A 14358-nucleotide genomic window follows, 5' to 3' on the forward strand; every position below is an offset into this window, starting at 1 on the left:
GCCATTTCCTTCTCCAGGGGATCTTCCCGACCCAGGAATCGAACCCTGGTCTCCTGCATTGTAGGCAGATGCTTTACCGTCTGAGCCACCAGGGAAGCCATCATGAAACAGTAGCTTAAATGCATCACGGTCATAAGCGGTTTGTTTAACCATCTGTGTCACACAGCTAACTGAAAACACATCATCAAAAGGAAATGGTTATATTTATGCCAAAACAAAACTCCAGCCCTTTCCATTCTAGCACCATGTGGACCCTAAGTAAGATGATCACAGAAGCTCATATAATAAAGGTAAAACAGACAATAAAACGTACCTGGAACTCATGTTCAAGAGGTTTCATACTTCCTGTGCCACTGTAACCATAAACTCTAAAATTATGAGGTAAGAAAGCTCTGTAAAATAAGATTTTCATGGAAAATTAAATAAATATCTAAGGGAAAATGTGTTTCCTAGATTTTATTTTGAAAAGATATGTCTTTTATTATATTTATTATAGATAGGAAGAGAGAGAGAAAGGGAGAGAAAGGAGACAGAGAGATTCTCTGAATACAAGAATTTAGTTCTACTTTTGGAGAAGGAAATGGCAAGCCACTCCAGTGTTCTTGCCTGGAGGATCCCATGGACAGAGGAGCCTGGCAGGCTACAGTCTGTGGGGTCACGGGAGTCAGACACAACTTAGCGACTATACTACTACTACTAAAAGTTTAATGTATGGCAAAACCAATATTGTAAAGTAAAAAAAATAAATAAAAATAAAGTCAGAATTCTGAATAACAACAACAAAAAAAAATAAAATAAAATTCACATTGGAGAAGGAAATGGCAACCCACTCCAGTATTCTTGCCTGGAGAATTCCATGGACAGAGGAGCCTGGCGGGTTGCAGTCCATGGGGTCACAGGGAGTCGGACATGATTGAGTGACTAACACACACACACACACACACACACACACACACACACACACACATACAGTTCTAATCTGGCTCAAAATTTCTAGTCTTCAGACCTTTCCTCATTCACCTGACTGTCACACTGTCCTCCCTGCTGTTTTTAAACACAACGGGCAAACTTCCATCTCAGGGTATTTGCACTAGCTGTTGCCTCTTCCTGGGATGTTTTTCAACATAGCTGGTTGTCTCACCTACTTCAAGTCTTTGCTTATATACCCTCATCTCCCTGAGGTTTCTCTCAACAAGTTTATAAAACTTGGCAACTTTCCCAATTATCGAAGCATATGGTTTTCAAATGACACTTCTACTTTGCTCTATAATTTTGCTTAAGCATGTGTCACCTTCTAGTATTCTTTCTAATCCCCTTTTTAAATCACATTATTTTTAGTCTCATCTGATAATATAAAATTCATATGCATTTTGTTTACTCCTGTAATTCAAGCTCTTTAAAAATATCTGGAAAATAACAGTCAACAAACATTGAACTGACGTGACATAAAGTCAACAGACAAGGTAGGGATCTCACTTTAAAGGGGCTGGTGCACTGGGATGACCCAGAGGGATGGTATGGGGAAGGAGGTGGGAGGGGAGTTCAGGATTCGGAACACGTGTACACCTGTGGCGGATTCATGCTGATGTATGACAAAACCAATACAATATGGTAAAGTAATTAAAAAATACATTATTTGTAAACGTGGGAAGAGGATGTTTAAAAGTCTCTATAAAAAGAAAAGGTAGGTGTCGGCATTTCATTTTCATTTTCCCAATATGTATAGTATAAAGACTGGGGACTCATGGCAGTCTGGATCTGTTAAAGCAAAAGTTCAAAGAGCCAAACCACTGACAAGCAGAACAAAATTTTTCTCATTCCTGTAGCAAAAAGAAAAAGTAACACACAATGGAGTGGAGCTCCAGGGGATGCACAGATTCTGTGTTGAAAGCCCTATGAAGAGACTTAACTAGTGATATGCAGGTACTGTTTTTTTTTTTTTTTGGCAAAGAAAGAAGTCATATATCTATGCTTGGCCAAGGGAGGAAGCTATTACTGAGGAGTCTAGAAACCAGCAGAACTTTTGGTGGCTGTGCAGTTCTTGAATAATCATATGAATATTTAAGTTGTATCAAATACATAGCTTCTTTCCCTGTAAAATCATTTGCCAAATTTTGAAGTTGCACAGAGTAGCCAAGGAGCTAAACTTAAATCTCTCAAAATAAGACCATTTTTTTTTTCAAAATTGGTGGTATAGACTCAATAAATCCTATTTTATTCAAACATGATAAAAGCAAAGAAAAATTACACCTACATTACTAGTTTTAAAGGCTGATGAAAACCAAACTAAAACCTTCTAAGTATTTAGAAGAAAAAGATGTACCCTTCAAGGAAGAGCACTAAGACTGAGAGCTTAAGTTGTCAATACAAATGAGGAAAGAAAACCAGAAGACAATGAAATAAATACTTTTAAAGGACAAAAGTCACTTTAAAAAGGTCATCCCAGAAGTTATTCCAGCAAAAATGTTTTTAAGAATAAGGTTAGACACAGTTGAAAAAAAAAAGAAAAATGTGCATATGAACACCAAGAGGGAAAAGAGAGGGGTGGAATGAATTAGGAGACTGGGATTGATGTATATACACTGTTGACGCTATGTATAAAATAGATAACTAACAAGAACCTTCTGTATAGCACAGGGAACTAACTACTCAATGGTCTGTGGTGGCCTAAATGGGAAGGAAATCTGAAACAGAGGGGATATATGTATATGTATGGCTGATTCACTTTGTTGTAAAGTAGAAACTAACACAATATTGTAAACCAACCATACTCACATAAAATCATCTTCTTTCGTGTTTTTGATTTTTTAAGATTTATTTTTAATTGGAGGATAATTACTTTACAATGTTGTGTTGGCTTCTGATGTACAGTGCAAATCAGCCATAAGGACACATATATCCCTCTCCCTCCTGCAAGTCCCTCTTCAGCCCCTCCCACCCCATCTTCTAGGTCATCACAGAGCACCAGGCTGAGCCCTCTGTGCTACACAGTAGCGTCCCACTAGCTGTCTGTTTCACCCATGGCAGTGCATATGTTTCACTGCTACTCTCTCAATTCATCTAATTTTTTTTTAAGAGGTTTAACTGCCCACAAAGGGAAAGGTGAGGTGAAGATGGAGCAGAGAGAGATTTGAAAGATGCTGGTCCTGAAGATTCAAATGATAAGGTTACAGGCCAAGGAAAGCTGGCAACCATCAGAAGCAGGGAGCGGTGGAAGACACGCTATGCCTACTCCCAGGGAGCCTAGTCCTGCTGACATCTTAATTTTGTCTCACTGATACTAATTGCAGAATTTTGGCCTCCAAAAATGTAAGGCAATAAATTTCTGTTGTAATCCACTGCATTTGTGGTGATTTGTTACAAGTGACACAGGAAACTGTATGTTCTAGAAAATTTAGAAAAATGCATAAATGTACATAGAAAAAAAATCACTTGCAATCCCACTGCTCAGGAATTTTACTGTGAACTTTTTTTGTGAACTTCTTTCTAAATCCTTTACTTAAAAAAATATATATATATAATCATTTTTGTATATTTTCAACTTAAGTAAATTTGATATACAATAAATTGAAATATTTAAAGTAAGAAAAAGAATAAGGCTAATGTTTAACCCTGAATGCACGCTAAGCAAAAACAAGCAGACCTACAATAGAAGTGAAGAGAATTCCCAAGACATACAGAAACTAACTGCAGATAGAAACAAATGAAGGAAAAATGAAGAGCACCAGAATGAGTAAATTCATGCTTAATTATAAAGGGACATATACTGTACAAAAATAATCCTAATAGTACATTGGAGCTTAAAAGCATATGAGAAAAATAATGAAAAAGCAGAAGACAAATGAAATGAAAAAGGCTTAATGATCTAACAACGTATGTGTGTTGTGTCTGACTCTTTGACTCCATGAACTGCAGCCCACTTAGGCTCCTCTGTCCATGGAATTCTCCAGGCAAGAACACTGGAGTGGGTAGCCACTTTTTTTCCAGGGAGTCTTTGCAATCCAGAGATTGAACCAGTATCTCCTGCATTGCAGGCAGATTCTTTACCATCTGAGACACCAAGGAAGCCTTCAACAATGTAGAGTAACTTGTAAAAGTAATAATTTATATTAGATTCAATAATTCAGGAACTAATATGATAGTCTAGAGAAACTACTAAAGAATAGTAAAAAGATATATAACAAAGAATTATTTAATTTAGAGAAAATGGTATCATATAAAACATAGATTCATTAAAGTGGAGACAATGAAGGAAAAAGGAATATAAAAATAAAATGTACAAAAGACAAAAATGACTTCAGACATAATATGGAAAATTAAAGGATCAAGAAAAACAAGAGCATCTTAAAACTGTTGAACACAGCTAGACTTAGTACAGTACTTAATACTGTGTGATGTCTGTACAGATAAATAGGGCTCGGGAGTAAACCTAAAATTAGAGAAAATAGTCCAGAAAGAGATCCCCATCATAAACACTCTTTTGAATTATGACAAACATTTCATTACAGTGAAATGGGAAAATTATTTTTTCAGTAGCATGTGCTGGATTCATTGGAGGCTAATACAAAAAAATATTCAAATCTGGATTCCCATGCTCATGAAACACACAAACATCAATTCTGGATGAATCCTAGAGTTGAGTATGAAAGTGAAAACAATAAAAACTATTAGACAAAGGTGCAGCTTGAATTCATGACTGTATGGAGACAAAGATTTCTTTTAAAATATGAAAATAATAATACCTACAAATAAAATAATAATTTGGATTGCATTAAAAGAGTTTCAGAATCAATTAAAAAATTCCTGATGAATAAAAAATTGAAAGGGAATGACAGGAAAAATTCCTCCAAAAGTATTATGTAGATTCAATGAAGTCACAATCAATATCTATGGACATTTCTTTGTGGAAGAGTTTTTTGTAAAATATATGCAAATTAAAGTGGTAAGAAAAGCTAGAATATTCTTGATGAAGATAATATAAAGAGACTGACTAAAACTTTTAAGGACCCATAGAAAAAAATACAGCTACAGTTTTGATTTTTCTTTATTCCCAAATGTGGTATGCTTTTTTTAAAACTAATTTCCTCAGCTTGTATGGGATTGAGTTTGGGTAATTACAGTTATATTCCAAGTCCTTAATACATTCTGATGTAGAAACTAATTTAAAAATCACTGTTCTTTCCACTCAAAAATCCACTATGTTCTTTCAAATATAGTTGAATATGAGAACTTGAAAACAAGTCATATTTATGTATTAATGAAAATTTCAAGATAATTAGTATATATGCTTAAAAGATTTTCCTGAAGCATAAAATAAGAGACAAATAGCCAACAACTGAAAATATTAAAGAATGCAAAATAATTACTTTCTGAATAAATATAAACAGTAATTATAAATAGAACAGAGAACAGGTGATAAAATAATGTAGGTCACCTACTTTTGCATTAGGTTCACAGTGTACGTTTTCCCTTCAATTAAAATGATGTAGGATACCTGGCAGAAGAGTGGATTAAAAAGGCAAAAGAAAAGTGAGAAAAATGTTACAAAGGAAAACTACCTTTTATGTTACCAATAATCACATCCTAAAGCACACTAATAAAATAAAAAGAGGAAAATATATAATTTAATACTGACTTATTCCAATGGAATCCAATATTAAAATATTTGCTTCATTTGTACAGTTTTTTTAATGTTTAGCCAATAAGATAGAACCTAAAACATTGATTATTTTAATCCACAAGTGTGTTTAATAATGAAGTCATTGCAAAATTTGCACTTAAAAGAATATAACTACTCAATTGAAAATTTATGTAGTATAGCAAAGAATTAACTGCACATATTTAGTATTTATAGATTTTATAAAATTTGTTTCAAGTTTGGATGCAATATTCACTGATTTTGTTAATATTGATAAATTTTGCCTGATAAGTAATGGTTGTATAGTAAATGATAACTTTACCTTTTGCTTTGTATAATTTTTCTTATTTTTGTGCTAGACCTTTCTGCTCCCTTGTGATTTAGGTGTTCCTCTTGTAGGTATATATTTTAAAATCCAATTTGAAATATATGTGATTTCTGATAAACTTAGGTTTAAAGTTTTATTTAAAATTTAATTCTCCATTGTATCAAGACATATGTATGCTTTGTATTCTTTCATTTGTTACAATTGCATATTCAATTTATTTTGAGTTATACATATTCATACTTTTCACCAGTCCCTGCTTTTATGTTGTTCTTCGTCTCAGTTTCAGTGTCTACCTGCTGAAGTACATTATTTAAAATATTTTCTTCTCTTGTACTTTGAAAGTGTTAATGTAATCTAATTTCTAATAAACTTCATTTATTCTGTGTTGTGATACCTGATCTCAGTTCATCTATGTTTAATGTATCCTATTCTCCAGACTTTTTTCTCTCTTTTCTAGGAATTCTAATTATTCTGTATCTATAAGCCTCTAATTCTCCCTTTTTTGTTTAGCCATTTATATATTGTATCTGTTTATTTCTTCAGCTGTCTCTGGTCTACTGTTAATTCTTGATTTTACACACTTATCTTTCACATAGATATTCCACTCAGTTATTTTTAAAATCTTTTAGTCTTTTTAAGTTGAATATTCTTTTATGATAATTTCTTAATTATAATAATTATAACACGTTGCATATTGTGTTTGTAGCATTTGTAAAATCGGTAGGTATGATAACCTCATCAGTTCAAAAATACTATTAATCCCTTATTATATATTCATTACTGTTCTAGGCATTGGAATTAGAGATATTAACAAAATAGTCAAAAATTTTTCCTCATGAATTTGACAGTTGAGGAAAGATTTTTTTTATACTTCTCTTATGGGAATTACTGTCATAGAATCCGGTGAAACCTGGTTGAAGACATTTCCCTCTTAAGTAGATTCTGTGTATATTTTCTAATATGACCAAGTAATCCCATAGATTTTTTTCATAAAAGATAAAACACTCTTTAAATGCTGTTAAATGTCTTGTTTTTTATTTAAATAATTTAAAGTTTTCATTAAATACATATTCCCTTATAAATTATATATTGACAATTTTAAGCTTGTAATATCTGTTAGGGTGAGCAGTAAGTAGTTACTAAGTAAGTATTTGCATTCAAATTATCTAAACATTTACTACTCAATCAAAAAGAAGATTCAGGTGTACTGTTTCAAAAATCATACTTCATTTCTTAAGAAATTATTCTGGAAATTAATAAAAAAGATTAAGAATCTTTCAACTGATTCAAAGAATAAAAAAGAGAAAACTAATACTTGAACCAAGACAAACTAAGATGGCATGAACAAAAATTCTTTATGATCAACATGTTTGCAATCAAGATGTAAAAATTATTCATGTAACATTTCATTAAATCAAATGCTTATGATTCCATATAAGGATGCCATAGGTTTACTAAACGACAACTAAAAATCCTCCAAATCTTGCATGGTGAGTGAGGGTCAAGAGACTCTAAATGGATCAAGTCAGAGATTATTCAGACACTCAAGAGGGAAACATTTAGAAGATGGGCCTTGGGACTTTAATATAAGCATCACTTCATCATATTTTTATGAAACACTGTTAATCTTGGTTCATTTTCAAAAGGGCTTTTTCACTTAAGAAAAATTAGGGATAAATATAAAATTCAGGAAGTGAGCAAGGATGAAAAACACCAGGTTTACTCATTAGGAACAAAATATTCACATGCATTTTTTAGTTCGTGGGAAACGTTAGTGCTTTAATTACATGTGTTTCTACTCCTCCACTTGATGTTGACCGTATTTTCTCCGGAACTGTAAACTGCACACGTAGTCTTTCAGAATCTGTAAGGTGCAAAATGTTTTACTGGGGCGACATCCATCACCTAAACCCATAATATTCTACACGCTACCCCTCATTTCTGCTCTCTTTTCAAATACCCTCAATATCCACTTTTTTCTAGAATTACAAATCTTTTCAAGAGAAATAAGTATGCTGCTTTAGGAATATTGTCCTGTGGGCAGGTTCCCGGTAACCCTGAGGCAATAGGTCCAAGTATTATTAGAACAAAGAAAGTCAGATCCTTCGGACTTTTCAAATACAGAGCTGAGAGATCAAAAACTCAGGGCAGTCTATGAAACAATCATCTTAAGGCATGTACTCCAGCACCGGCATCGGCATCGCACATATTTACTACGGTCTCAAGAAGAGTGGTCAAGACCCTCACAACCAAAGTGGATTTTGACTGGGGAAGGAGGCAATGCGAGACTGTTTTCGGACTTACATAGTTGGAGCTCCCGTCAAGAAAGCGTTTTCACAGAGATAGCCGGCGTCTTAGAAACAGAAAGGAGCCCTGACATTCCCAACAGGTCAGAAGAGGGATTTTGTACTTACTGTCGTCTGTCTGAAGCCCGGTGAGCCCCAGGAGCAGAAACAGAAGGCACAACATGGCTTGATGTCCTGGATGCTGGCCGAATGACGGCCGTTGGCTTGACTACAGGACGGTTGGGGAGCGCGAGGAGGCGCCTCACGGCCACGGCCACGCACACTGCAGGAGGCAGGCGGCTGGGAGAGCCCTGGGTCCAGACTCCGGATGCTGTGTGCTCTTCAACGTGGGCGACCTGGGCCCCTAAGCCTGTGCAGGAGGCTGCAACCCAGTGTGACTCTGCCTTCTGGCTAAGGAAGTGCAGCATCACTTTTGAAACAGAAGGTTGAAGAGCTAATGAACAGGAAGGTTCATCTGTACCTTAACTGAACTTTTATATATAATATAATGTGTACAAATATATATATTTATAAATAAACATATTATATACATAATAAATAATATATTTATGTACAACTCAATATTCAAGTGAACAGACCAGTATAATTAATACCTAGATCCAGATCAAAAAGTAAAATATAGAAATACTAAAGCTGCCAGACTGTGACAACTGTCAGTAGCCCCTGACAATCACTACTTCTAACACAATAGTTTTGTCTGTTTTTGAACTTACATAAATGGAGCTAATCATCATGTATTCTTTTTATGTTTAAGTTCTTTTAACATTAGGAGATCCATACATATTGTGAATAGTAACAGTTATTTTTTTCTCTTGTTGCTGTATATCATGCATTGAATGAATATGTTTATCTGTTTTTTTTCTATTTTACTATTGATTATAATTTTACTCATTATAGTTGCAGCTATTAGAAAACATAGTTGGCATAATACCTTCCAGATCCATATCCGTTGTTGCAAATGATATTATGCTTGCTGAAATAAGTCAGATAGAAAAAAGACAAATACTGTATGTTATCACTTATATTTGAAGTCTAAGAAATAAAACAAACGAGTATAAAGAAACAAACTCACAGATATAGCAAGCAAACTATAAAGTGGGGAGAAGAAAGGGGGGAAGAGAGTGAATGGGGTGTGAGGATTAAGAGGTACAGACTCCTTTGTATAAAATAAATGAGCTACAGGGATATAATGCACAGCACAGAGACTATAGCCAATATTTTATAATAACTTTAAGTTGAGTATAATCTATAAAAATTCTTGAATCACTGTGTTGTACACCTCAAACTAATATAATTTCGTAAATCAACTAAATTTCAATTAAAAAAATATTTTGGATCAGTGAAAATAACCAAAAACCAAAACCAAAATCAAAACAAACTATGTTTGGCCCCTCTATTTCATTAAGGTCTGTCAATTTTTGATTCTTGTATATTGAAGATGTATCATTTTTTAATGTGCCCACTTAGGGATATTTTGTTTTCTTGATAAATTGACCTTTGTCATTATAAATACCACTTTTTACTTAGGTATATGCCATTTGGTGATTTACACTGGGTGTATTCTAGAGTGAAGTTGCTGGATCACAGTGTGTATGTTAGTAGGTACATTCAAAAAGTTTTCTAAGATTACTGTACTAATTTGTATTCCCACCAGAAATGTACAAGAATTACATTTCATATCAATGCTTACATTTTTTTTTTGCCTTTTAGATTTTTTTTTTTGTGGTGCCTAAATATTACATTAAAAAATTTTTTTTTTTTTTACTTTACAATATTGTATTGGTTTTGCCATACATCAACATGCATCTGCCACAGGTGTAACATGTTCTTCATCCTGAACCCCCTTCCCATCTCCCTCCACATACCATCCCTCTGGGTCATCCCAGGGCACCAGGCCCAAGGTTCCTATATCCTGCATCAAACCTGGACTGGTGATTCATTTCTTATATGATATTATACATGTTTTGATGCCATTCTCCCAAATCACCCCACCCTCGCCCTCTCCCACAGAGTCCAAAAGACTGTTCTATACATTTGTGTCTCTTTTGCTTTCTCTCATACAGGGTTGTTGTTACCATCTTTCTAAATTCCATATATATGCGTTAGTATACTGTATTGGTGTTTTTCTTTCTGGCTTACTTCACTCTGTATAATAGGCTCCAGTTTTATCCACCTCATTAGAACTGATTCAAATGTATTCTTTTTAATGGCTGAGTAATACTCCATTGTGTATATGTACTACAGCTTTCTTATCCATTCATCTGCTGATGGACATCTAGGTTGCTTCCATGTCCTGGCTATTATAAACAGTGCTGCGATGAACATTGGGGTACATGTGTCTCTTTCAATTCTGGTTTCCTCGGTGTGTATGCCCAGCAGTGGGATTGCTGGGTCATATGGCAGTTCTATTTCCAGTTTTTCAAGGAATCTCCACACTGTTCTCCATAGTGGCTGTACTACTTTGCATTCCCACCAACAGTGTAAGAGGGTTCCCTTTTCTCCATATCCTCTCCAGCATTTATTGCTTGTAGACTTTTGGATCACAGCCATTCTGACTGGCATGAAATGGTACCTCGTTGTGGTTTTGATTTGCATTTCTCTGATAATGAGTGATGTTGAGCATCTTTTCATGTGTTTGTTAGCCATCTGTATGTCTTCTTTGGAGACATGTCTAGTTCTTTGGGCTATTTTTTGATTGGGTTATTTATTTTTCTGGAATTAAGGTGCAGGAGTTGCTTGTATATTTTTGAGATTAGTTGTTTGTCAGTTGCTTCATTTGCTATTATTTTCTCCCATTCTGAAGGCTGTCTTTTCACCTTGCCTATAGTTTCTTTTGTTGAGCAGAAGCTTTTAATTTTAATTACATCCCATTTGTATATTTTTGCTTTTATTTCCAATATTCTGGGAGGTGGGTCATAGAGGATCCTACTGTGATATATGTCAGAGAGTGTTTTGCCTACATTCTCCTCTAGGAGTTTTATAGTTTCTGGTCTTATATTTAGATCTTTAATCCATTTTGAGTTTATTTTTGTGTAAGGTGTTAGAAAGTGTTCTAGTTTCATTCTTTTACAAGTGGTTGACCAGTTTTCCCAGCACCGCTTGTTAAAGAGATTGTCTTTTCTCTACTGTATATTCTTGCCTCCTTTGTCAAAGATAAGGTGTCCATAGGTGAGTGGGTTTATCTCTGGGCTTTCTATTTTGTTCCATTGATTTAAATTTCTGTCTTTGTGCCAGTACCATACTGTCTTGATGACTGTGGCTTTGTAGTAGAGCCTGAAGTCAGGCAGGTTGATCCCTCCAGTTCCATTCTTCTTTCTCAAGATTGCTTTGGCTATTCTAGATCTTTTGTATTTCCATACAAATTGTTAAATTATTTGTTCTAGCTCTGTGAAAAATACTGTTGGTAGCTTGATAGGGATTGCATTGAATCTATAGATTGCTTTGGGTAGTATACTCATTTTCATATATTGATTCTTCCGATCCATGAACATGGTATATTTCTCCATCTATTAGTGTCCTCTTTGATTTTGTTCATCAGTGTTTTATAGTTTTCTATATATAGGTCTTTAGTGTATACTCCTAAGTATTTTATTCTTTTCATTGCAATGGTGAACGGAATTGTTTCCTTAATTTCTCTTTCTATTTTCTCATTATTAGTGTATAGGAATGCAAAGGATTTCCGTGTGTTGATTTTATATCCTGCAACTTTACTTTATTCACTGATTAGCTCAAGTAATTTTCTGGTGGAGTCTTTAGGGTTTTCTATGTAGAGGATCATGTCATCTGCAAACAGGGAGAGTTTTACTTCTTCTTTTCCAATCTGGATTCCTTTTATTTCTTTTTCTGCTCTGATTGCTGTGGCCAAAACTTCAAAAACTATGTTGAATAGTAGTGGTGAGAGTGGGCACTCTTGTCTTGTTCCTGACTTTAGGGGAAATGCTTTCAATTTTTCACCATTGAGGATAATGTTTGCTGTGGGTTTGTTATATATAGCTTTTATTATGTTGAGGTATGTTCCTTCTAGTCCTGCTTTCTGGAGAGTTTTTATCATAAATGGATGTTGAATTTTATCAAAGGCTTTCTCTGCGTCATTGAGATAATCATATGGCTTTTATTTTTCAATTTGTTAATGTGGTGTATTACATTGATTGATTTGCACATATTGAAGAATCCTTGCATCCATGGGATAAAGCCCACTTGGTCATGGTGTATGATCTTTTTAATGTGTTGTTGGATTCTGATTGCTAGAATTTTATTAAGGATTTTTGCATCTATGTTCATCAGTGATATTGGCCTATAGTTTTCTTTTTTTGTGGCATCTTTGTCAGGTTTTGGTATTGGGGTGATGGTAGCCTCGTAGAATGAGTTTGGAAGTTTACCTTCCTCTGCAATTTTCTGGAAGAGTTTGAGTAGGATAGGTGTTAGCTCTCCTCTAGATTTTTGGTAGAATTCAGCTGTGAAGCCATCTGGACCTGGGCTTTTATTTGCTGGAAGATTTCTGATTACAGTTTCAATTTCTGTGCTTGTGATGGGTCTGTTAAGATTTTCTATTGCTTCCTGGTTCAGTTTTGGAAAGTTGTACTTTTCTAAGAATTTGTCCATTTCTTCCACGTTGTCCATTTTATTGGCATATAATTGCTAATAGTAGTCTCTTATGATCCTTTGTGTTTCTGTGTTGTCTGTTGTGATCTCTCTATTTTCATTTCTAATTTTATTGATTTGATTTTTCTCCCTTTGTTTCTTGATGAGTATGGCTAATGGTTTGTCAATTTTATTTATCCTTTCAAAGAACCAGCTTTTGGCTTTGTTGATTTTTGCTATGGTTTCCTTTGTTTCTTTTGCATTTATTTCTGCCCTAATTTTTAAGATTTCTTTCCTTCTACTAACCCTGGGGTTCTTCATTTCTTCCTTTTCTAGTTGCTTTAGGTATAGAATTAGGTTATTTATTTGACTTTTTTCTTGTTTCTTGAGGTATGCCTGTGTTGCTATGAACTTCCCCCTTAGCACTGCTTTTACAGTGTCCCATAGGTTTTGGGTTGTTGTGTTTTCATTTTCATTTGTTTAAATGCATATTTTGATTTCTTTTTTGATTTCTTCTGTGATTTGTTGGTTATTCAGCAGTGCATTGTTCAGCCTCCATATGTTGGAATTTTTAATATTTTTTCTCCTGTAATTGAGATCTAATCTTACTTAATTGTGGTCAGAAAAGATGCTTGGAATGATTTCAATTTTTTTGAATTTACCAAGGCTAGATTTATGGCCCAGGATGTGATCTATCTTGGAGAAGGTTCCATGTGCTCTTGAGAAAAAGGTAAAATTTATTGTTTTGGGGTGAAATGTCCTATACATATCAATTAGGTCTAACTGGTCTATTGTATCATTTAAAATTTGTGTTTCTTTGTTAATTTTCTGTTTAGTTGATCTATCCATAGGTGTGAGTGGGTTATTAAAATCTCCCACTATTATTGTGTTATTGTTAATTTCCCCTTTCATACTTGTTAGCATTTATCTTACATATTGTGGTGCTCCTTTGTTGGGTGCATATATATTTATCATTGTCATATCTTCTTCTTGGATTGATCCTTTGATCATTATGTAGTGTCCTTCTTTGTCTCTTTTTACAGCCTTTGTTTTAAAGTCTATTTTATCTGATATGAGTATTGCTACTCCTGCTTTCTTTTGATCTCTATTTGCGTGGAATATCTTTTTCCAGCCGTTCACTTTCAGTCTGTATGTGTCCCCTGTTTTGAGGTGAGTCTCTTGTAGACAACATATATAGGGGTCTTGTTTTTGTATCCATTCAGCCAGTTTTTGTCTTTTGGTTGGGGCATTCAATCCATTTACGTTTAAGGTAATTATTGTTAAGTATGATCCCATTGCCATTTACTTTATTGTTTTGGGTTCGAGTTTATACACCGTTTTTGTGTCTCCTGTCTAGAGAATATCCTTTAGCATTTGTTGGAGAGATGGTTTGGTGGTGCTGAATTCTCTCAGCTTTTGCTTGTCTGTAAAGCTTTTGATTTCTCCTTCATATTTGAATGAGATCCTTGCTGGGTACAGTAATCTGGGTTGTAGGTTATTTTCTT

The 14358-nt window shown here is 34.4% G+C and overlaps 1 protein-coding gene across 2 annotated transcripts in view; it reads right to left on the bottom strand.

The window, feature by feature from the left end:
* LOC109553350 (disintegrin and metalloproteinase domain-containing protein 2) overlaps window positions 1–8508 on the bottom strand; it is a 102803-nt gene extending 94295 nt beyond the window's left edge. The window contains exons 1-4 of one of the 2 annotated variants that reach the window (XM_070781458.1): window positions 8381–8508; window positions 7754–7830; window positions 5439–5494; window positions 314–392 (exon numbers count right to left, since the gene is read on the bottom strand). In XM_070781458.1, the coding sequence (XP_070637559.1) occupies window positions 314–392; window positions 5439–5494; window positions 7754–7830; window positions 8381–8435 (267 nt within the window). In that variant the 5' untranslated portion in view covers window positions 8436–8508. Of the gene's footprint in view, window positions 1–313; window positions 393–5438; window positions 5495–7753; window positions 7831–8380 lie in introns of those variants that run through there. The other variant, XM_070781459.1, reaches the window with a different exon arrangement.
* Window positions 8509–14358: the final 5850 nt, after the last annotated feature.

This window comes from Bos indicus, chromosome 27 (genome assembly GCF_029378745.1).
Source record: "Bos indicus isolate NIAB-ARS_2022 breed Sahiwal x Tharparkar chromosome 27, NIAB-ARS_B.indTharparkar_mat_pri_1.0, whole genome shotgun sequence".
Taxonomy (NCBI): domain Eukaryota; kingdom Metazoa; phylum Chordata; class Mammalia; order Artiodactyla; family Bovidae; genus Bos; species Bos indicus.